This window comes from Triplophysa rosa, linkage group LG5, assembly GCF_024868665.1.
Source record: "Triplophysa rosa linkage group LG5, Trosa_1v2, whole genome shotgun sequence".
Classification (NCBI taxonomy): domain Eukaryota; kingdom Metazoa; phylum Chordata; class Actinopteri; order Cypriniformes; family Nemacheilidae; genus Triplophysa; species Triplophysa rosa.
The window spans coordinates 25307988-25331402 of NC_079894.1; the positions used below are offsets into that span (position 1 = coordinate 25307988).

The 23415-nt window shown below is 36.5% G+C and overlaps 2 protein-coding genes across 4 annotated transcripts in view; both read right to left on the minus strand.

Moving 5' to 3' along the window:
• Positions 1–773, minus strand: part of nmrk2 (nicotinamide riboside kinase 2) — a 3597-nt gene extending 2824 nt beyond the window's left edge. Inside the window, exons 1-2 of one of the 2 annotated variants that reach the window (XM_057334127.1) lie at positions 317–340; positions 146–236 (exon numbers count right to left, since the gene is read on the minus strand). Coding sequence is in view for 1 of the 2 variants with exons in the window: in XM_057334126.1 (XP_057190109.1) it covers positions 146–236; positions 317–342 (117 nt within the window). In the remaining variant the exon portion in view is untranslated. Of the gene's footprint in view, positions 1–145; positions 237–316 lie in introns of both variants that reach the window. The other variant, XM_057334126.1, reaches the window with a different exon arrangement.
• Positions 774–5143: 4370 nt separating this feature from the next.
• atcayb (ATCAY kinesin light chain interacting caytaxin b) lies at positions 5144–22694 on the minus strand. Of its 2 annotated transcripts, XM_057333564.1 has the most exons (14): positions 22275–22687; positions 22065–22191; positions 21169–21262; positions 17174–17220; positions 16248–16475; positions 15818–15973; positions 15429–15531; positions 14349–14480; positions 14118–14204; positions 13934–14032; positions 12949–12984; positions 12637–12666; positions 12441–12487; positions 5144–8388 (listed from the first exon to the last, which is right to left on the minus strand). In XM_057333564.1, exons 3-13 carry the CDS (start codon positions 21243–21245, stop codon positions 12454–12456), a joined length of 1029 nt encoding a protein of 342 aa, XP_057189547.1. In that variant the 5' UTR covers positions 21246–21262; positions 22065–22191; positions 22275–22687; the 3' UTR covers positions 5144–8388; positions 12441–12453. The 2 variants fall into 2 exon arrangements, with proteins under 2 accessions (XP_057189547.1, XP_057189548.1); XM_057333565.1 differs by lacking the exon at positions 21169–21262 and having other exon boundaries at positions 22065–22694.
• Positions 22695–23415: the final 721 nt, after the last annotated feature.

Sequence of the window (23415 nt, forward strand, 5' to 3'; positions counted from 1 at the left end):
ATATATATATATATATATATATATAGTCTATATGTGGTCTAAATACATACAGTATACCATATATAGACTATGAAATACCTATGATCTGTATACACAGTGTAAAATACTGTCAGCTGTCATTTAAAAGTGTGCTCTATATACATACCTTGAAAAAATCATCTTGATGTACTACACAACAGTTTGGTAGGGTCTTTAAAAGTCTACTCGTCAAAGTTGTCTTTCCTCCATTGGTCACACTGTAAACGACACACGACACAAGGTAAACAATAACATAATGCGATAAATCGTTGATATAAAGACGAAAAGAAAAACGTACCCTCCAATTCCGATAATTAACTTCATTCTGACGTGTCTTGGTCTGTTCGGAAGCGTCTATACAGTCGGGAATGATTCTCCTTCTCTCCTGTTTCTCTCTCTCTTGGACTCTCACCCACTCTTTACTATTTCATTGATGGATTTGGCTTTCGCATTCGATATATAGGCGCCTCGGCTGACGTCACGGAGACGCTCGTGACTCGCCGAAAACGTCGCCCTCGAGGAACCAACCAGCGGCGAGTGTCCAGCCAATCGGCGCTTGGCTCGTCTCGTTGGATTTGCATAGCGGCAGAGGTGTCTGGGTGCAGCTGTCGCGTCACGTCTGTCAGCGGGTGGGGGCAGCTCAGCTCGAGCCATCGAAGAGTGGAAATATACCAACGAACATTACCGCAGATTAATATTATTTAAATGAACGACGCTGTTAAAGCGGGATTAAACACTTACACAACAATTCGGTTTACAAACATATTAAAGAATTTGCCCTGTCACCTAACACCTTACCTGTGGTCAAAATAAAATAAAATGCTAATATTCTATAAAAACATGTTAACTATTAAACCATTGTGTTTTTTATTTTATTTCACTTTTTTAGATTTATTTTTTTCCATGTGTTTTATTGTTGCTGTGTTTTTGTTGGTCTATAACACAGCCTATAACTATGTAGACCTTTGGGGAAAACAACAACAACAGGCTTTGCTTTTATAAAACAGAGGCAGCTGAAACAGAATAAAAACTAAACAATATTTTATTTTTAAGAATACGTCAAATATTTATTTATAATTAAAATTATATCTATTAAAATTCAAGAATCCAAAGTCAGCCCCCTTTCCTCAGGGGCAAATGAGTGGGTTAAATACTCCCTCATCACAAAGCAGAAAAACCATTTAAAAGCATGAAATGTGGTACTAACTTCTAACATTATTTCACTATTATTTCATCATTTTAAATAATATTAAATGATTTACTGTACAGCATAATGGAAATTTGGATTTTGTGAGATTTTTTTATTTAGTATGATCAGTGTTCATTGTCAAACATTATATTGTCTACAAGAAAAAAAACTGTTCTTGAGTGTGTTGATGTCTTTATTAACATCATCTCTGGCCTGTGTTTGAGCTCAAATTCAATTTCAACATCAAGTACTAACATGGAATATTTCAACCTGATGTTTAAAACCACACAGGTTAACCTGTTAGACTATAAAAACTTTTCTGTCATCAAACCTACTTTTAACCTTCCACTATTTGATTTATATTTGTTAAAGTGGTTAAAATCCACACACAGAGGTGAATGTTAAGCAAAGTCTGGACGGTCACATGCTCTTTAAGACACCCGAGCGTTCTGATGAAATTGTTTCCAATTACTTGACTCCTTCACTTGGCGGAGGGACTTCAACTTTTCTCCTAGTGTGGGGTAAAATTTTTAATTCTAAACCAGCTCTTGGTGGACATGGCTCAGCTATATTTGGCATGAAGTGTGTGTGTGACTGTTTGCCATGCTACAAATACTTCTGTTGCAACAAACTGGCTCTGTCCAAGTTAACTGCCTACATAGACAGCATCATTGACACCTTCCTGAAATGTAGCAGGATTATTAGTCAACTAAAAATATTATAACATTTCAGTATGGTTGGGTATAATTTGAATGATCCGTTCCGATTCCATTTCTTATTGATCTTCGATTCCAAAGTTGTAAAAATGAACCAAAACATTTATATCAACCTGTATGGTTATTTAGTCAGCTTGTTGACTGGTTTGCAATATAACTGCTCCGTTGAGTGTCTATACACGTTTTGTAAAATAGTAATAATATGGTTAATTTTCATAAGGGCTTTTATTGAGACATCAGCAGATCATTTCTGAAAATGTGCACACACACTGTAAACCCGGATAAGTTCTACTAACTCAAAAAATTTGAGGCAACTGATTGCGTCTATTTTTTTAAGTTTGCAAACTTAAATATCATCAGTGAGCATATTTGAGTAACTGTAAATTTTAAATAAACATTAATTTAAATCAAAATATATATTTAGTGTTTGGTTCATCTTAATTTAATGCAACTCAAAGTTTTGAGTACTGACAACTTTACTTAGTCTGCAACATTATTTTAAACAGCTGAAAAAGTGAAGTGACGTGTGGCCAAGTATGGTATTCCATACTCGGAATTAGTGCTCTGCATTTAACCCATCCAAGTGCACACACACACCATGAACAAACACCCAGAGCAGTGAGAAGCCATTGCTGTGGCGCCCGGGGAGCAGTTCGGGGGATCGGTGCCTTGCAGGGTCTCACCTCAGCCGTGGTATTGAAGGTGGAGGAGAGCGCTAATCCTTGACTCACCCCCACCTACAATCCCTGCTGGTAGTGCGGCTCGAACCGGTGACGTTTGGGTTACAAATCCGAGTCTCTAACCATATTAGGCCACAACTTGCATATTTTGGGTATCTGGGTGAAAGTGTCTGAGTGCACATTCAGCGATTACGTCACATTTAGGTAAAAACCGGCACTAGAGGGCATATGTTTGAAATTAAAATATTAGAGTAGGGTTGCATCTATTTTTTCAAGTCCCCTAAGCTCTAAACTTTAGCGTAGTTGAAAAACTCAAAAGAATATTTACTGTTAACTTAAATCTCTGATAGAGGTTGAACTCAAAAATATTAGTTAGTTCAACTTTTTGGCACATTTTGAGTACCAGGTACTTTCCATTATAAGTTAGTTATACTGTTTGGGTTTACAGAGGAATTGATAAGAGATTTTAATTTTATATTATAATGATAAGAAATATTTGATAAGAAAATGTTAATTTTATGTTATAATGATAAGAAATATATGATAAGAAATGTTAATTTTATTTTATAATGATAAGAAATGTAGTTTATGATAAGAATTGTTTTATTTTATATTAAGTTTCTGATTCCTAAAATTTCCATGTCCGATTCCACGATTGGAATTGATTTTCAATTCTCAACCTGACATTTCAGTTAATTAAACATTTGGGCGGGGAAATGTAATTAAAAGAAATAGAAGGAATAAAGTGAGGCACTGAAACTATTACTTGAAAATAAATAAAAACGAAAACTGAATTAAAAATAAAAGAATGGACATATAATAAATAAATATGGAAATGTCAAAAGCACACAAAATTATCACTATAAATTAAATTAAAACTAAACATTTATAAAACTACAATAAAAGTACAGATAAAAAAACTATAATTACTGAAATGTAGGCAGCATGACAACACATTAGGGTTTAAAACACAGCCGTGGATCTTCTGTTGAGAGTTCATGTGTGAATAATGACTCGTAACATTCACTTTATGATCTTAAAAGTCATTTTTAATATTTATAACTTAATGTTATGACTGTCATGTTGTTATCTTTTAGTCATTCATAATCAGTACCGATCCTAGACATCTGGGGGCCCTATGCAAACCTTTGTGAGGGGCCCTTGTCATAATAGTTAAAATTAGATGAGCATAACTGTTAATTATAAGATATAAAATGATAAATCAATTAACACACTTAAAAAAATTAAAACTGAAAGACAAAAAAAAACTTAAGCGGACAGTAAGAACAATTAAGTATAAATTAAATTGACATTTTGATTCACATGTAAATAATCCTTTACCTAAAGTAACACATGGCTCTGGAACCATCTAGCTTTTACTAATCAAATGAGTGATTAACAAAAATAAAACATGAAAAATATAGTTTACTCAAGAAAGCTAAGCATTCGAAAACAAAACATATCAATTATTATCTATGATGACACAAAAATGACATATGGGCAAACGAAATACAGTGGTGTGCATTATAGCTGAGACTCACATGAACATTGTACAGCTGGTTTTGTGACTAAGTCATTAACTGTAAATGCTATTGAAGTTAGAATATTAATGTGTATGTAACTTTGGAGACGCTCCCTAAATTCACGACTATCGAACGTCCAGTCAAACCAACTGTTTTGTAAATATACTTGCACAAGTTGACAAAACTAAATAAAACTTTAAAATAGTACAAAAACACATGCCTTGTAGTTCTTGTTCTTTTGCTTCACGTTGTTGCCGTTTTTCCGCTACAGACGATAGCTTCGTTTCGAAGCCATATGTAAGACGCATCCTCAAATTATGCGCATGGCATCACCTGCGCGCACTGCATGATGACAGAGTATGTCACAGTAATAAAATAAATTAGTATTAAAAAGGAAATTTCCAAATTATTCCGGTAAAGTTTGTAACAGAACACCACAAAGGCAGAAAGTTGAATTGTTTACATTGTAGTGTTTTTGATTCGGTACTCAAGGTGGCCCCCTGGTGGTGCAGGGGCCCTACTCAACTTGCGTAGTTTGCCTAGGCCGGAAGAATCGGCTCTGTTATCTCATCTTATAACCTTGATAAAGAGCAATCTCATTTATTATGTATCCATTTGTTGTAAATTGCCATTTAATTGACATTCATGTCGGCACACAAACAGTGAGTTCTGATGATAAAACCTGTGATCCAAGTGAGAAAAGAACTGCAAAAAGATTTCGCTGTCTTTATGACATTAAAGAATGCAGTTTATGTGCAGGAAAACCCATAAAAGGAGATAGGAGCACAAGACATCATATGAACACAACATTCAGAAGTGACGGACATGCCGAGGGTCAATGCAGAATCTCATGACCATCCAGTGACAGACAGAGAGTGACAGCTGCCAGTGACGCACATCACGGCCACCCTAAACTACAGCGTGTTCTTCAATTAAATATCATATAGAGAAATACACAATATTAAATCTTTTTGACCTGGAATCATCCGTGACCATCGTAGCAACACACACAAAGCATGACATTTAGCTTTTATTATCACCTCATCAGTATTAGTGACTCGTTTAGTTATTGCACATTATATTTTACAAATGATTTACACACAGTACACTGTAAAACAGTTTGATCATATACATTAGGCCTATACAATAATGTGGCTTGAAATGATCCCCTTAAAATTCATTGTGAGCACCAATAGCAAAGAATTCACATTAGATTTTAAAACCATGATTTATCAATGGTTTACTCTTCACAATCTCAGTGTTTGTGTGTAAAGTGTTAGCGAGTGCTCATAAGGCATTATGAGGGGAGGGATAACAAGCCCCGCCTCCTGTGATGTCAGACGTGTGTTGGAAGCACACACACACACACACGTTACGACCGTCCGCGGCACGGAGCTAAATCACATATACATTAATAAAAGTAATTTCAGATGGCACAACTGGATTATCCAACATGCCAAATATTTGGGCATTATTTGGAATAGAAAACAACTGCACAATGTATTTTGTTGGAACGAAAAACCCAAATGACTGTTCCTGAAATACCATTTCTTATAATAGGCCTAGTCCGTGTGATGAATGAACCAAAAATATGATAAACTTTTAACTTTCACTTTTAAAGGCAGAATAGGTGATCGTGTCCAGAAACATGTTTGGTCATGCTGGTTGGAAATCTCTTTACATCCTGATAGCAATCAAGTATAGTAAGAAGTATAGTGGTCAAATAATATTTTTATAATTATAAATCGTCTGTGAAAGGCATTGGACCAGAAAACGTTTGTCCAATCAAAACGTTCTGGCTGAACGCTTTGACTGGTCATGTGTACATTTTCAGCCAACGTATTTTGCATAAAACTGCGCACACTGTTCTCGCAGACATCATGATATGTCATCAGCGTTTACGCCCGCTGTGTCAATGTAGCGAGAATGGCGGACAATCAGCAATAACCAAACATTCCTTCGGAACCGAAAACAAGTAAATCTACAAAACAAAAGTCAGTTTTTGAAAAAAAAAACTCGAAAAGAGGAAAAAACTCGAATTAACATCGGTTCAGTTTTTACACGATGGCGACAGCTCCGGCAGGCAAAGGGTCTGAAGGACAATACCATGATACCACTCTCTTTCTTTTGGACAGGTAGTACATGCTTCGAGAATAATTCAATGGATTTAGTTTGTAATTCGTTAAGTGGATTTACGAAATACACTCATGTGTTTGGAGGAGGCGTGGCTTTGGACGGCGAATCGCATAGAGGGTGGGATTATAATTTCAGTGCTAGCAGGCTAAAATTAGCACCTTTCCAAATAAACCACTCCACCTTTAACATCATCTCAACACTGTAAAAAAATCCACAGCCCAACTCAAAATTTTCTACATTTTTAATTAGCCCAGCTCACGTTTCATATATGCATCAATTGTGTCGACAATCAAGTGGCCGTTTATGAAATTTACAAGATTTAAATTTCAACAATTTTCCAAATGTATTCAATAGAATAAAGGAGTGATTTTTTTGCAGTAAACACATTGCGTGTTTAGACATCTTTCAAAAACTGGACAAAAAATGTAAAATGGATGATTTCCGAAGGTGTAACTGAAGGCCACTGTCTGAATTACACACGCATTGGTGTCCTATGAAAACAATACAGTACAGTTTTCTGTTTTAAAACATCTAACAGTATTAGTAAATGACTGTAGTTTTCTATTCCAAACACAGCCCTTGAGCTACGTTACATTAACAAACGTCATTAAAAAAACACCAAACATGTGTGCCAGTTATGTGTTGCCCACATGTGTCCAAGAATTCAGAGATCACTGTACACATCATTCACATTACAGCTGAAGGATTTGAGTTCCTTCAAATCAGCTTGTGTTTGTTTTAACTGAGACGTGACAAAAATTCTGACTCCAGCGAACGGACAGACATCTGTGTTGTATGATATACAAAAATGGACACATGATATTAAAGAAGCAAAAGCACAGCTCAGACCATTGGAGAGGAAGTTAAAGGCAAAAAGAGAAGTGAGCTTTGTTTACAGAAAACTACTGTGACACAGATGAATGTCGGTTTACTTGAAGTGAGAATTCAAAAAACACTGTACTGTGAGCATGTGGCACACAGTTCTGATAAACCAGCATTTTCATCTCCAGTTCTCAGTCCTCCCACCATCAGCATCAGTTGTTGTAATCTTAATCTTATGAGAGGACATAATTTGTGAGGTCCACATGAAACTGCATTCACAAGCTGTTCCAATTCGATATTATGACGTAAATCAAATAGGATATTCAATAAAAAAAATATTGAAGGACATAGGAAAATCATTGTTTGCTACTATGATGTCAACGTCATTACATGCCAAACGAATTAAAATTAATATGCTATTTAGCTATGCGTACAGTATTAAAGTCCCCGTGAACCGGAAGTTGCGATCGTTTTTACTTCCGTATTTTGACACATTTCCAAGTGAAAAGGAATTTCGAATGAAAAAAAAACAGTGGGTGTGGCTTTTGTTTTTCTCTGCGCTTTGATTGGATGTATAAAAACAGCCATTGCATTATGAAATGGAACTGGCAGCAGACTGACAGTTGAAGGGGAGGTGTTAACAGATGCTCCCCCAAGCCGTCTAATATACGTCATTTATGATGGATAGTCATTACAGGGGGAAAGTGCATTTTCAGATTTTAACTGAAGATTATGAGGGCACACGGATTTTAAAAAGAGAATGACCCACATTGATACGCTATTTACAAGAAACGCTGCAATATTTCATGAAAACATTGCCATTATAATTTTTTATTTCACAGGGACTTCAAGAATATAAACAGGGTCAATTTTGGTTTCCTGTTGACATAAATACCAGCAAATTGCAGCATTATTTAAAAGATTGAATATGTTGGTGTTGTGAAAGTGGTTGGCAAGTTAAAGTGCTGTCAAAAATCAGCTGCTATAAATCGATGTGTTGGAAAATGAAGAATCACATTACAAGTCAAACTAATTTTGAAAGATGTTCCTCTTGAGAAACAAACAACCATTTGAAAAGAGAGTCCTGTTTGTTTTTCTCTCATGTTCACACTTACTCAGCTGTGATCCAGATTTAAAATGATTCCGGTCAAAAGGTGAGCGAGTGTTTATGGAAAATGTCACTGTGAACAGAAAAGCATCTTTGTTTTGTCTCGTGTCCATGTGTTTGCTTACAGACGTATCTTTGGAAAATGACATGCACACGTGTCTCTTTGAAATGATGAACTTCAGGACTTCAGGTTAATCTGAAAATATAATAAGAAAATATAATTTGCTATTATAAGTGTCTTTGCTACGGATTTAAATGTGCTTAAATGTCATCAGAATAACAATGCAATATAAAAACTGCAGGCTTTATCTTCTTTATATTCTTATTTCATGACCGAATTTCATGACTTTCATCTGTATAATAAACTATTATTTAGATGATGTGAGAGAGAATAAGACACTCTAATTTTGACAAAATGTCTAACACAATGTCACATCAGCAGACGAGCAGCAGTAAAACGTTTGTTTTATGTGGATTGTGCCATCTGTACATACTGCACATATCAGACAAGTCACAGGGTCATTGAGTAAAGTGGCATCACATCCAGAACAACGTGATGCATCACCCATGTACTGACTGTGACATGAGACACATTCAAAAATACATCACGGGGGGAGGTGAGAGCAACAGAGAGACAGACAGCTAACAAGAGAGAGACAGACAGCTAAGAAGGGTGATAGACAGCTAACTTACACTTACAGTTTTTCTCAGTCGCTTTGGAACCTTTCTCGGATCAGAAATGAAATTTTCAAAACTAGTTATTCAACTTTCACATCATCTTGTCACTTGTGCACATCAGAAAAGTAGTTTCTTATTATTTTGAACAAGTTGCAATTGCTTTAGTACATTCATGCAATTGATTATGTACAATTGACTGCTGTTTCCTACATTATCAGTTGCTATTGTCATGTTGCTCAAAATGTATCATATAGTTCTCTATGCAATTGTCTTACCCCTCTAAACATCTAGTCATTTGTTAATCGTCTTAGTCATTCAATGCAAAATGGTTAGACCAGTTGTCATAATCTGTCAGGCATATTAAGTTTTCTTACACTTACAGGGTTATTGATCCAAACTGTGACTACACTGTCAGAAAAAATGACAGTTCTAACTGATTCAAATCTGCCACATTTTTTTCTGACAATGCTGGGTATCCATGTGGAAAGGTACAATATGTGTACCTTTGAGTGTATTGCCCCACACTGTCAGAAAAAATGTGGCAGATTTGTACCTTTAGGGGTACAATGGTTGTCACTGGGGCAGTACCCTCAAAGGTACACATATTGTACCTTTCCACATGGATACACAGAAAGCAAGCAATCATTGAATCAATGTTAAAAAATAGCTGATTTGTGAATGTTAATTGCATTGAATCAATATCACTTTTGCACCTCAACAATGGTGACAATCAACAGAAAGAAAGCTTCATGCTGCAATGCATGCTGGGTAACATCATATCTGCTTTATTCTCTTTAAGCCGTATCATAACTGCACGTTCACATATTAATAACATATCACACTCAACACTCATTGTGATGAAGTAACAATCATTTACTGATGTCACTGGATATAGTTTTCTTTGCCCCAACATGTGTTAGACAGTAAAGAAAACTTAACATTAAACTCAAGAGTCAAGAGCCCAACTAAAGCAAACACTGATCACAATAATGGTGATTTGTTTCAACATTAATTGCAGGTGCAAAAGTGATATTGATTCAAGGCAATTAACATTGACCAATCAGCTATTTTTTTAACATTGATTCAATGATTGCTTGCTGTCTGGGTATCCACACACACGCACGCACGCACGCACGCACGCACGCACGCGCGCGCACACACACACACACACACACACACACACACACACACACACACACACACACACACACACACACACAGGCTTTGGCTGACTATCGTGGGGACAGTCCATAGGCGTAATGTTTTTATACTGTACAAACTGTATATTCTATCCCCTATCCCTAACCCTATCCCTAAACCTAAAGATCATAGAACACTTTTTGCATTTTTAGATTTGTAAAAAATATTGTTCTGTACAATTTATTAGCTTTTTTGCCCCTGGGGACCTCAATTTTGGTCCCCACGGTGACACAAGTCCCCATGTGTTGGTGTGTATTCAGGTTTAGGTCCCCACCGGGATATACAAACATGAACACACACACACACACACACACACACACACACAGGCTTTGGTTGACTATCCCCGTGGGGACAGTCCATAGGCGTAATGTTTTTATACTGTACAAACTGTATATTCTATCCCCTCTATCCCTAACCCTATCCCTAAACCTAAAGATCATAGAACACTTTTTGCATTTTTAGATTTGTAAAAAATATTGTTCTGTACAATATATATTCTGTACAATATTGTTCTTTATTAGCTTTTTTGCCCCTGGGGACCTCAATTTTGGTCCCCACGGTGACACGAGTCCCCATGTGTTGGTGTGTATTCAGGTTTAGGTCCCCACCGGGATATACAAACATGAACGCGCACACACACACACACACACACTGTACAGAGATTTTCCACAAGGATCTCGTCTCTGATGAGGAGAGGGCTCTGTTTCAAGATGATTTACAAAAGCATGTGGTTATTTCGGATATCGTTGCATTTTACTGCTGCGTTGCAGGAGTAAGACATCCCAAAGCCAAAGGGGCAGTAGAAAATATGTAGTTTGATTCCTCATACAGCACTGCATACAGTTCTGCCTGAGGGGTCTCTCCTATGTTTATCTTTTTTTTTTTTTGCAATTTTTACCATTGTGCTGTAAAATAATGTTGCATTTTCTTCATCACAGTTACTTTTTTCAAGCTTGATGTGTAATTTGTTGACAGATCAACAGAACAAGTGTAAAGTGAATCCTGTTCAATCTTTTGCTATCAGTGTCGCACATACAGTTACGAATAACTTTGTACTATTGAAAGTGAAATAAGTCAGTCTTGTGCATTATCAATGAGTGTCATTACAAACTGAAGCCATAGTTTACATCAGAAAATACTCAAAAAAAGAAAAAAGAAAGCACCCGTTATATTGACAACATGGCAAAACATTTTGACTGTCTTGTTCACGAAAACAATGACACAAGGACTTGCCATTTTCATGGGACTGACATGTTCACTGATAGAGAGATTGACCTAAGGATTTTGAACAAGTTACACACTTTTGCAGGAAATCCATGATGTTGTGCAGTTTGTACAAATTGTTCTGAGAAATGCATATATTATTCGAGAAATGCTCCAAAGCAACTGAGAAAAACTGTAAGAAGAAATAGAAAGCTAAGGTGAGACAGACAGATAAGACGAGCGATGGACGCTTCACAAGAAAGAGCGAGAGACAGCTAGTTAAAGAGAGACAGGTGCTTGTAAGACGATATAGAGAAGGGTGGTGAGAGAGAGACAGCTAACAAGAGCAGAGAGATAGGGAGACAGCTAATAAGAAAAAGAGATAGACAACGACAGGCAGCCAACAGGAGAGGGGTAGACAAAAAAGAGATGCAGCTTACAAAAGAGAGAGAGACAGTTAACATGAAAGAGAGAGCGATAGACAGCAAATATGAGAGATTTACAGCTAACAATAGAGGGAAAGATAGACAGCAAACATAAAATATATACAGCTAGCAATAGAGATAGACAGCTAACAAGAGAGGGAGAGATAGACAGCACACATGAAAGATAGACATCTTACGTTAGAGAGGAAGAGATAGACAGCAAACGTGAGAGAGACAGACAGCTAACAAGAGAGACAGACAGCTAACAAGAGGGATAGACAGCTAACAAGCGAGATAGACAGCTAACAAGAGAGACAGAAACAAGTGAAATCTGTCAATTGTAAAGTCTTGGAGGTGTTGGGTAGTCTGCTTCGTGACTGTAGTTCGCTGTTGTATTTGTCACTGTTCATGGTTAGACTTGAACACTCTTACCCTACTTTCTGGGTAAGAGTGTTCACTCTGTGAAGGTTCTGTTTGACAGCGGGATAGAGGAAGACAGCTAGAGCGAGCTATGACCATGTGAATGACACTACCGCTGCAGGGATGGCACTTGTGCATCAGTGTAAAAATAGCATGAACTGAAGAGAGCAGCAGATGTGTATTATGTAACATACGGCGTTAAAACATTTCACCCGGCCTCGCCTCCGGCCTATTCAAACATGGCGCGATGTTCTCCTGATAAGGCACAGAGGACATGAAACTCAACCCTGACGGACGAATCTACTGTTACACTGTCTCTTACCCCGCATGAGATGTCAGGGACACGCCTCTGCAGCGACTGACACCGGCCTGCCAAAAAAATACACCAAAACATCAAAATCACGTTATAAATAAAACGTTAAATCTCTGTGTGCATAAGGAACAGAATGAGAGTCCAGGCATACTTTAATACTCAATATAGTTTTTGTATAACACAATGTGCTTATTTCAAATTTTACCTCTCTGATGTCTTGGCCAGCTGTTCAAGTCTGTGAGGAAATAAGTAAAGAAAAATATTAGCGAAATATGAACACATGCATGAATTACAAACATGCACTTGAAATATGCACACTAATAAGTGGACACGGCGACCTATGACATCTTACGAAATTCATATATAAAACGTTTTTGTATTTCACAATGAAACAAGTCCCCATGAAGATACTAAAACAAACGTGTGTGTGTGTGCATGTTAAGGGCAGGGTCATTAGAGGAAATGCCATCCGGTGGCCTGTTTAACATCTAAAGGTCAAAGGTCAGTTGAGTTTTACCTGTCACTCTGAGCTTTAACCCTCTCCTCATCATATCTGCGGACAGACATGAACACAAACTCTTATCATACATGACAACACTGTGAACACTTTGTCATTGTAGTCTCACACTACGTTATGTTTATCCAGTATGTGCACGGCATGTCAATTTTTTGTATCCATAAAACCCCAGATGTCTTACTGCATTTGGCAAAATATTTGGACTACACATCACAACATTTTGTGAGATAATCATGCTCAATCCCTCAATGCATTGTTCTTGAATTGACCTTATCCAATGTGAAGAATACACTGTAAAATCCGCAGTCATTTTCAACATCTTTAGAAAATTTATTTGGAATGTCTCAATGCAATATAATCTAGTTTCCAAAATCTCACATACTACTTACTAAAATGAGTATGTATAGAATCTACTGTGGAATAAACAGTATTCTAGTTATAATATGCTCAGTGTTTGGTAAGTTACTCTGAAAAAGTAATTAATTACTAGTTACTAATTACATATTCAATAGTGTATTTAAAATACTGTACAAATGACTCTCTCCAAAAAGTATTTAATTACTTATTACTAATTACTTTCTATATCCTACATCAACCTTGATTCATTCAAATAAATAATATAAAACTGCATAAAGTACTCTTATTAACTGACTAAAGTAATACAAATGTGAGAAAGATACATTAATGCGTGCATTTTAAAGTTAGACTTTGAATTTTAATGTCAATTCCACTATTACACAAAGTATTTAATTTAATTACATCTGAAGTAACTGTAATTAATTACAGAAAAAATAAGAGTAATCTCTTACTTTACTTTTTAAGGGAAAGTAATTAAATTACAGTAACTAATTACTTAGTAACTAGTTACACCCAACACTGAATATGCTGAAGACATAAAGTCTAAAGACTTTCGATGACGCGCACAAACACACTCCTCTGTTATAACGCATCTTAATGGCTCCTCCTGCTGGTGAAGTTCACTTACTGCAGCACACAGTCTGGAATCTGCACATGCTCCATAGGAACCATCTGAGCCAGTTCCTCCAGACTCTGGACATAACGGATCTTCTCCATAAACTTAACACTGGAGAGACACATAATAATACTAGACTCAATACACGATGATCTCTAAACAGCTGACTATGTTGTGATATTAGATGTTTTCATACCTGATGAAAGGTCTCGAGATGGCAAGAACAGTACGAATGAACCAGGACGGGTGAGCGATGATCAGACCTTTGAGGTTCTTTCTTAACCTACATGATAGAAAATCAAACAAAGTGTCTCAGAAATTGCACCCCAGCCCGGAGGAAAACAAGTTGAAATGAAACTAATTCCTCTCAGTAGGAGCTTTATCGAAGATGTTTCTCTCTCTTTATAGAGACACAAATGAGTCCTACCGTCTCTCGATCATCTGATAGCATCTCTTGAGCCAGCTGATTCCAGGCATTCTTCTGCGTGGCGTGGCTCCGTTCAGATAGATGATCATGTAATCTTCAGCTACCAGCAGCTCTAAACTACTGATCACATACCTGCAGTGATAAAAAAAAAAACACAAAACACAAACACTGAAACAAACTGCTACCTCAATTCAGTTCTATTCAAACGTTTTGAAAGTTTTATTTCAATTTCACTTTGATAAAACATTGCATTTAAATGTGTGTATTTATGTTTTATATTGATCTGTAGTAAACTCTAGTAAACTGTAATTTGTGTTGTATATGAGTTTTATGTGAATGTGTGTGTGTTGTATATAAACATGTGACTGTTTTGGTGGCAATTGGCGCGTACGTGCATAAGGTACACCACAAAAACGTATAGTATTTCAACACTTATGCAGGGATAATGCCATGATGTATTGTGTGCTGGTACGGTTGTTCTGCCCCCCCCTGCATGCCTTCAGGGGCTCGCCTGTTTTCGGAAATAATCGAACAGCTGTATCTGTCTTTCATAAATGTGATCAAACTAAATAGTCTTCGAAGATACGAAGTATACAATACTACTGTATAGGGACTCAAGATTAATATGAGATTGGCAGAAACTGCGAGTGTTAATAAGAATGCACTTAATAAGAATGTATATGGAAGTGTGTTTTATATAAATGTGCGTATTTTATATGAGTGTGTGTGAGGTGAGTGAGTGTTTGTGAGATTGTTAGTGTTTGAATGTTATGAATATATGACAGTCTTTCAGAACGTGATTCTCCATTATGCAATTATGTGAATATTTGTGTGCGTGTGTTTGTGTTGTATGTGAACATGTGAGTCTGTGTTGTAAGAGTCTGTGTGTTTAATTTGAAAGGGTATGTGAGTGTGTTTTATATAAACGTGTGTATTTTATATGTTTGTGTGTGTGTGTGTGTGTGTGTGTGTATGTCTTTCAGAAAGTCATTCTCCATTATGCAATTATGTGAATGTTTGTGCATATTTGTGCTTCATGTGAATGTTTGTGTTGTATGTGAATGTGTGTGTTAGTCTTACAGAAAAAGATTCTCCATGATGTAATTGTAGTCTGTGCAGCCGCTGTCAGGTAAATAACAGGCAGCAAATACGATAATAGCGTTCAGTCCTTCACCGTAATATCCTGCAGAGAAAAACAGAGTGTTCAGTATTCAGTGTCAGTGTGATATTTATTTAAGGCATCATATTTAATACTCCTGACATCCTTTCACTTTTCTCCTCTAGAGATCCTCTTTAAACATCCGTCTATTTCACACGCAAGGTTTCATGCACCAAACATATAATTTACGATCATATCGCACCCTCTCTCTGATTTATAATAAAAAACACAGGATGGGCAGTTCGTTTAGAAGAGCGGCTGTGACAGCAATGTCTGACATCACTCTCACAAAAGCAGAAGAGAAACTGACCTCCATGTGTGACGACACGCAGGTATGGTTTGATCGCCTGCATGTCTATTCTCTGCTCCTGATCTCCAATGATCACCGTCCTCCAGAGACGCCCCGCGCCGTCACCTTCATCTTCATCTGACCCTGTACCTTTCGCACTGGCCACTAGAGTGTCATCTGTAAAGAAGAACATCTGCCCATGATCTTGTGTGCCTTCAAAGATCCTCATGAGAATGTTTGAGTTCATACTGACATCACGTTGGAGTCTTACAGGAAAGTCGTGAAAAAGTGAATCAAAAAGATATTTTTTTCTTCATCAACAACAGAACAAAATATGGAAACCTCTTCTAAAGCTTTGAAACCTCTAAACATCTTTTTCAGATCGTAACATTAGGGTTGGTGTTTTTGGAAGAGCCCAACAGAGACAGAAACCGTCTGACCTCTCACTGACCTTCCCATTCCAGTTCGTTGCCATTGTTGATGGAGCCGAGAGAGTCATCGTCCGGTGTCTCGATGTCATCAACATTGATGTCGAGGTCATCTGGAGTTTCCAGAAAGTCTTCAGAGAGAAGAGAGCCTTCGCTCTTGTCCAGTGACAGGTTTATGTCGGGTGCAACCAGCGTGCGACGCTTACGGTGAACAGGGTCCAAATGATTGGCCGTCAGAGCACCATGATGAGCTGAAACACACATAAACACTTCAAACAATCATGAAACAGCAAAAATGAAGATTAGTGTTGAGTCTAAGAAATGAATATCTGTTTTAAAATTAGACTTATGTGACATTTATATGTCTTGTTCTGATAATGAAGTTTCACCACATGACCTACAGAATCTCATCTAATGACAATCATAAGTCATAATTTAATTAACTTTTATTGTGATATTTTTAACACAAGTCTACATTTACATTCAATGCATTTGGCAGACGCTTTTATCCAAAGCGACTTACATTGCATTGTATTATACATTTTGTTTGTGACTATGTGCAATCCCCTGGGATCGAACCTTGGTGTTGCTAGTGCCATGCTCTAACCACTGAGAAAGTGTACTTTCCTCAACTGAAAAATGTGCTATAAGTGTTGAACTGGTATACTATAAGTATAGTTGCAGTATGGTCTAAACAAAAAACATACTAGTAGTTAGTACACAATACTAGGTGTGTAACTGTTAGTACATTAGTATTTGTGTACTTAAATGTACTAACTGTTACACTTTAAAAGTATACTAGTATAAACAAAAAGTGGGCCCAAATAGCAGTGAAATAGTACAAGTATACTAGCACATTAATATCAGGATACTTACTATACATAAAATATACTTAAAATATACTTGAACATGAAAAATGCTCCTTTTCTGAATCTGGACTTGAACTTACCAGAGTCATCCATGAGTCCCTCCAGATCACCATCTTCAGGTAAAGGTCTGTCAATCAAACCAAATATAACAATCAACTACAAGTTACACAGCTCTGTTACATTCGGTTCAATACAGTACGAATAACATGAAGCTCACACACACAACAGAAAGCACAAGCAAATGAGACAGTACACACGTCTGTGTCAAGACACAAATAATAGAGCTTTTAAATTATGTGTTTCGCCAGAAGCAAAGACGACAATTATCATATCACTGCTGACTACAGCGTGTCATTACCCAGAAGTCTGTGCGGCATCAGGGGATTTACAACCAAAGTAATAACTGATAACTTTTCAGATCACTGAATTTAAATTTAAGTTCTCTGGTGCACCGGCATCCATTTAAATCTTGCACATAGATCTCTTTAATATTTCTCCAAGACATCAATGACATTAAATGAAGAGCATCTGTGTCTCAGAAAAATCTCAGAAATGTGTCTGTCATTAGAGTTTCAGAAGAGATGTCAACAATGTGTCAAACTAAAATCAGATTTGTCAAGTCTGCAATCAAAAGTCAATATTATTGAAGATCTCAATATGAACTCAAACATTTCTCATCAGATTTAGGGCCAGTGTTGTATCAAAATCCTACTCCCTGTGAGATTAGGACTCCCCTGTTTTCCCCTACGAAGGTTAGGGTTAGGATTAGGTGTGGGGGGATTTTAGAGATAGGGACCAATCACAAAGCAGCATCCTAAGTGAATGAACCAATCAGAAGTAGGGGAGTCGTAATCTCACGGGGAGTCGAATTTCGGTACAACACCAGCACTGGGCATAGGCGGAGTAGGCAAATGCTAGGGGCGCGGCCGATCCCTAGGGGCGCCAAAATGAGTGAAGATTTAATTATGATTCATCATCTTAACGTGTTATTAATTATGTCACCTAGTGTGATCTGTGCAGCTAATCTCACTCCCAGACTACAATTTACATTATGTTGTGTTCAGACCAAACGCGATGAATCGTGTTCCTTGCTCTTTATTACTGAATTTTTTCAATTTGCACGGAAGTCGCGATTTACGCGTTCGCAGCCCGTTTCGCGTCATTCACATCGCCTGCCGCGACTTTGCGTCTATTTCTTTACATTGACTTTGTATGTCATTTACTCGCACAAATAATTTAATTCGCGTATAAAATCCCCCATCAGTGTTTGTGGCCTCGTGGTTAGAGTGCCCGCTCGGAACGGGTTTAGGTATAGGATCGGTGCATGCAACCAAAAACCATTTATACAAAGGTGAGTTAAAATAATAAAAAAACATATCAGATGTGAAAAGGTAGGAAACAAAAAATGTTGCAATACAGAGGTTCAGAAGTTACAATTGCTTATTTAGAACCACTCTACTGGTACACTGATGCTTGCTGTATTTTACTGCTTTCAACTAAGTGAACTGAAGAGTGTATAGCATGTGCCATTTATTTAAAAAAATCCTAAACAAAATATTCGTTTTATGAGCTATAATATTCAAATACAGTAGCCTTTTATTGAGAAAACAATTTGTTTTATTTTATTTGCAACATTATTTTCAAACAATGAGAAGGTAATTAGAAACATTTTTATTACAAATTTTTGTAGTTGTTATTTATTTACTTGTTATTTGTTAATCACAATTCATTTTATATTAAAATAAATATGAATTTTGCTTTAAAAAAATTCATCTTTATTTATTAATTTCTTTATTTTGTATAGGAGGGGCGCAATCTTAAATCTTGCCTAGGGCACCAACAGAGGCTGGGCCGGCCCTGAGATTTAGTAAAATCCAGATTATTTGACCTCGACAATCTACATTCATTTACACCTCCAGACTCTTCGTGTGTTTCAACCAGAGGTGTAAAGAGTACCTGAAAACCATACTTAAGTAAAAGTACAGATACCGTGCAGTGAAAATGACTCCATTACAAGTTACAAGTCACCAATTCCAAAACGACTTCAGTAAAAGTCTTCGAGTATCTGATTTGAACAGTACTTGAGTATTTTACTCATACTGAATGTAGGCTCAAAGCAGCACTATAGTCCTCAACACTTAAGAGACACGTCAGTGAAAAACAAGAAACAGATGATTCGTGAGGAGAGCAATCGCATTTATTTTCTTAAATCATAATAAGACTGAACACCTCAAAATGCAACAAATCATGGTCGACACCATAACCTACGTCATTACAAACACCCAAGTCTCATTTAAGCTCAAGTGCTCATAAGTAAACCAAACTCCTTCAAAAAGGTCTCTTCAATATAACGGATAAATAAAATAATGTTAAGTAGAATTAAAAAGTCAAAGCCTTTTTGCACTGGACATGCTGGTTTGGGCCTCATGGCCAGCTGCAGTCATGTCCTCATTTCACATACACTGTTAGCCCTTACCTGCCATTTCTACAGTAATATATTGGCAACACTGTTGCCAGCTAGTTACTGTAGGTGTTTTACAGTAAACTACTGCAATGGCTGTTTGAAGATACATTATTAAAGAATCTATTAACGCACTTAAGTCACACAGTCTTAGATGAACAAGTGTAAATAACAGATGAACACAATAAATCTGTCAAGATTTCACCAGAGGAGAATTAAACACAAACATCAATAACATCTTCACATATTACAGACACCACTTTCACTTTATTTCTGTCATCTGTGTAAGATCGTATTGAGATTGAACTCGAGTTCATAGTGGTTCAATTATGTTTTAAGTCACCATTATGGCGATCAGTGTTTGCTTTGGTTGGACTCTTTGACTTTCTTGTAGCTTTAAAATGTACACTTATACAATAACACTGAAAGGGACTTTACAGGAACCGCAACTTTATGTTTGCTTAGTAACTGAAGATACATCTGAAAGAATTCAATCATTAAATAATAATAATATAGCATTTAAGATTTATTAAGATATGTTTGGTAAAGTGATTACATGTTATAATGGAAAGATCTCTGTCAGAAAATCTTTCTTTGCAATTGAGACACAGTTAGACACTTGACATACAAACCTCATCAATGGTGACAAACAATCATGAATGAGTTTTGTACTATGTACCCAGCATGCATTGCAGCATGAAGCTGTTCAGTTGATTGTCACCATTGTTGAGATTCATATGTGGATTGTTCATTTCTCTGTGTCCGACTCATTCTATAGGTTAATATTTTGTCTATATAGTGTGAGAGCACTTTTGAAAATTGAAATACTATACATTCTTTTTACTGGTTTACATCACTTCATGGCAATAGTCCCACCACATGGTCAAATTTTGAGCAAACATGTTTAGAGCACATTTAGGAAGAGTTAGTTTTAAAAATAAGAGCTTTTGTAGATGTGTGACCTACAGTAACTAGCTGGCAACAGTGTTGCCAATATATTACTGTAGAAATAGCGGGTAAGGGCTAACCATGTATAAACCGCCAGCGATTGACATCTACCTGATACTGCACTCATATTCATATAAAGAAGCCATGTTGACAAGTTTTTGTAAGTTAGGGCAAAATCCACAAGATTGTAGTACCTTCATTGCCCTGTAAATGGCAATATTAATTATAAGATAGGTGCCATGCAAAATGTAATGTGTAATTGCATTAGTCATTACAAATGTAGTGGAGTAAAGAGTACATATACTTGTTCAAAAATGTAGTTAAGTAGAGAGTAAAAGTTGCTAATATCTTTAATACTCAGTACAACTACAAAGTAGCCAAAAAGATACTTAAGTAAAGTAACTAAGTACATTTACTCCAATACTTTACACCACTGGTTTCAACAGTTACGCTCTCATGTGATTCTCTTTTTAATTTATTTAAACAATTTTTGGAGACACTTTTGAGACTAAGTTGATACTGAAATGAAACACAACTGAGAACTCCATCCAATTTCCATCACCTCTTTGCAATACATGTTCCTCTGGAGAAGAATCTTGAGTTTTTCTGACAACATTATCACCCAACTTTGTCTTTTAAAGACAGGTAAAAGTGTGATTATCTTACCGTGGGAAATCATCGTCCTGCCACTCATCTTTCGTCTCCATGTTCTCCATGCGTAAAGTGGCTTCAGTTGTTCCCATCCTCTGTCCCTCTACCACTGATCAACACAAATCAATAACGCAATAATAATCTTGTACAGTGGCTTATAAAGCCTTGTGCATTCAAAATCCAAAAGTTTGATTGTTTTTTACCCTCAGAAATTCATATTATTATAAGTATTTTCTGACTTTTCCATTTTTTTTAAAAACAAATAGCTATTTTTTTCACAAAAGTGATTTAACACAGAAAAATGACAAATATTAACCATATGTGTTATCTATGTTCCTTGTAATTGGGTAAGTATTTTACATACATTTTTTATGGCTGTATTGATTAAAAAACATTGAATAACAAAAACCTGAACACCATAACAAGGGTTACATTTAGCATTTGTATATTATTGAAAAGTGTTCTGTAAATTAAAATGTAAACATTGCACTTATATATTACTTTTAAAACCACATAAGAGGTCCAAAGCTATACTTAAAACCAAATTATTTGTATAGACGGACTCATTGTATTAATATACATTTTTATTAATATTTTATTTGTATATTAATTGTATTAAATTAAATGAAAAAAAGTTAAGTTTGGGCCACATAACATTGATGTTGTTGCCGCTTAAACCCTCTACAACATATCATAACAGTCTTAAAATTCATAAACTAATAAAAAAGTCTCAATAAATGTTTCCACCTCTGAAACAAATTTCTTTTTGGATGACATCACCAAGCCCTCCAATTTTCTGACCCCTCCCATTCAAACCCCAGTCATACAGAGAGGACTCTCTTAATAAAATCCCAAAACACAAAATCAACTCACATTACAGAATCACAATGAGTTTCTAATGAAATACTCACAACGGATGTTTTCTTTGCTCTAGTGTTGATTCCTGTGTCACGTCTCCAGCTTTCAGGCCTTTTGAGTTCACGAATCAATCCATTTGTTCATATCAGAAGAGAAAGCACTCTCTGTCTGTCTGTCTGTCTGTGTACGGGTGGAGGCTGATGATGAGAGGGTGTCCAGCAGTCTGATGTTGACAAGCAAGATCTCTTTACTTACAGATTTACAGATTCAGAGGATGCAGAGACCGCCACACAATCCCAGCCGTGTTGTCAGAGTACAGCCGTGGGCCTTCTGATGCGTAATCTCTCCTGGGGTCACGTTCTGCTTCTCTTATTCTGTATCTTTCCCTGGAAACGCCTCCATTTTCCTCCCGTTTGAGAGGAAAACCTTCCGTAACCTTGTGTTTTTGCTCTATCTGGAACAAGCTACTAAAGATGGATGCCCCTTCACTGTTCCCTAGCAACAGCATCCCTGTCTCTCCAGCACAATCTCTCCTCTGTAAAATCCTCTCTCTCTCACAGATGCTGGTGCTCTGGGCTGTGTCTCTGAACAGAGGCTCAACCCTCTTTCCACTGCAGCTCTGTAATTGGTGGAGACATGTTTACTGCTGCTCTCTGATTGGCTCAGGTTTTATTGAATGATGTCATCTGTTTAAAACACAGGAGGTTTGTATATCACCGTCTGCAGGGTTGTGGGGTGCGTCTGCACACATTTGCAGTGTATTTGGGGCAGAGACTTGCACATGCATTGTTTATATTACATAACAGTTAGTCACATCAACTATATTTTTTACATTATCGTGGTTAGAAAAACTAAAATGTAATAATCACAGTTCAGTACATCAAATTAACAAGTCTGTTATAAATTAAATCATGGCAATGCAATTGAACTACAGGTGACCTTGAAGAGAATCAAACGAATTATGGTGATATTTTTTATGATATGACATTTGTTTAATTCTATTGGTTGAGGTTCAAATAAAAATGTTTGTATGTGCAACAAAAATATGAATACATGAAATAGAAATATTTGATTTCAATTTTTTTCTTTAATAATTTTGATAACGGTATGTGTTGTGTATTATTCCAAGTCGTGAGCTGAGTGTATCGTTACACCCGTAGTAATTATATATTATTATTACAATAAGGTATTATAGACCTCATTGTGTTCTAAAATTGAGCCTTTATTCCAATTAAAACGTCATTATTTGACTTTCATGATTTTACTGTGTTGTTTTTTTGTCCTCTGGTGTCTTTCAATATGAAGATTTTATTAAATGAAGAGATAGCTGCTGTCTGTTAGAGATTAAGCCTGAGGTTTTGTGTCTGAGAAATAAACAAACTAGAGTCTGCTATCAGCATTAAA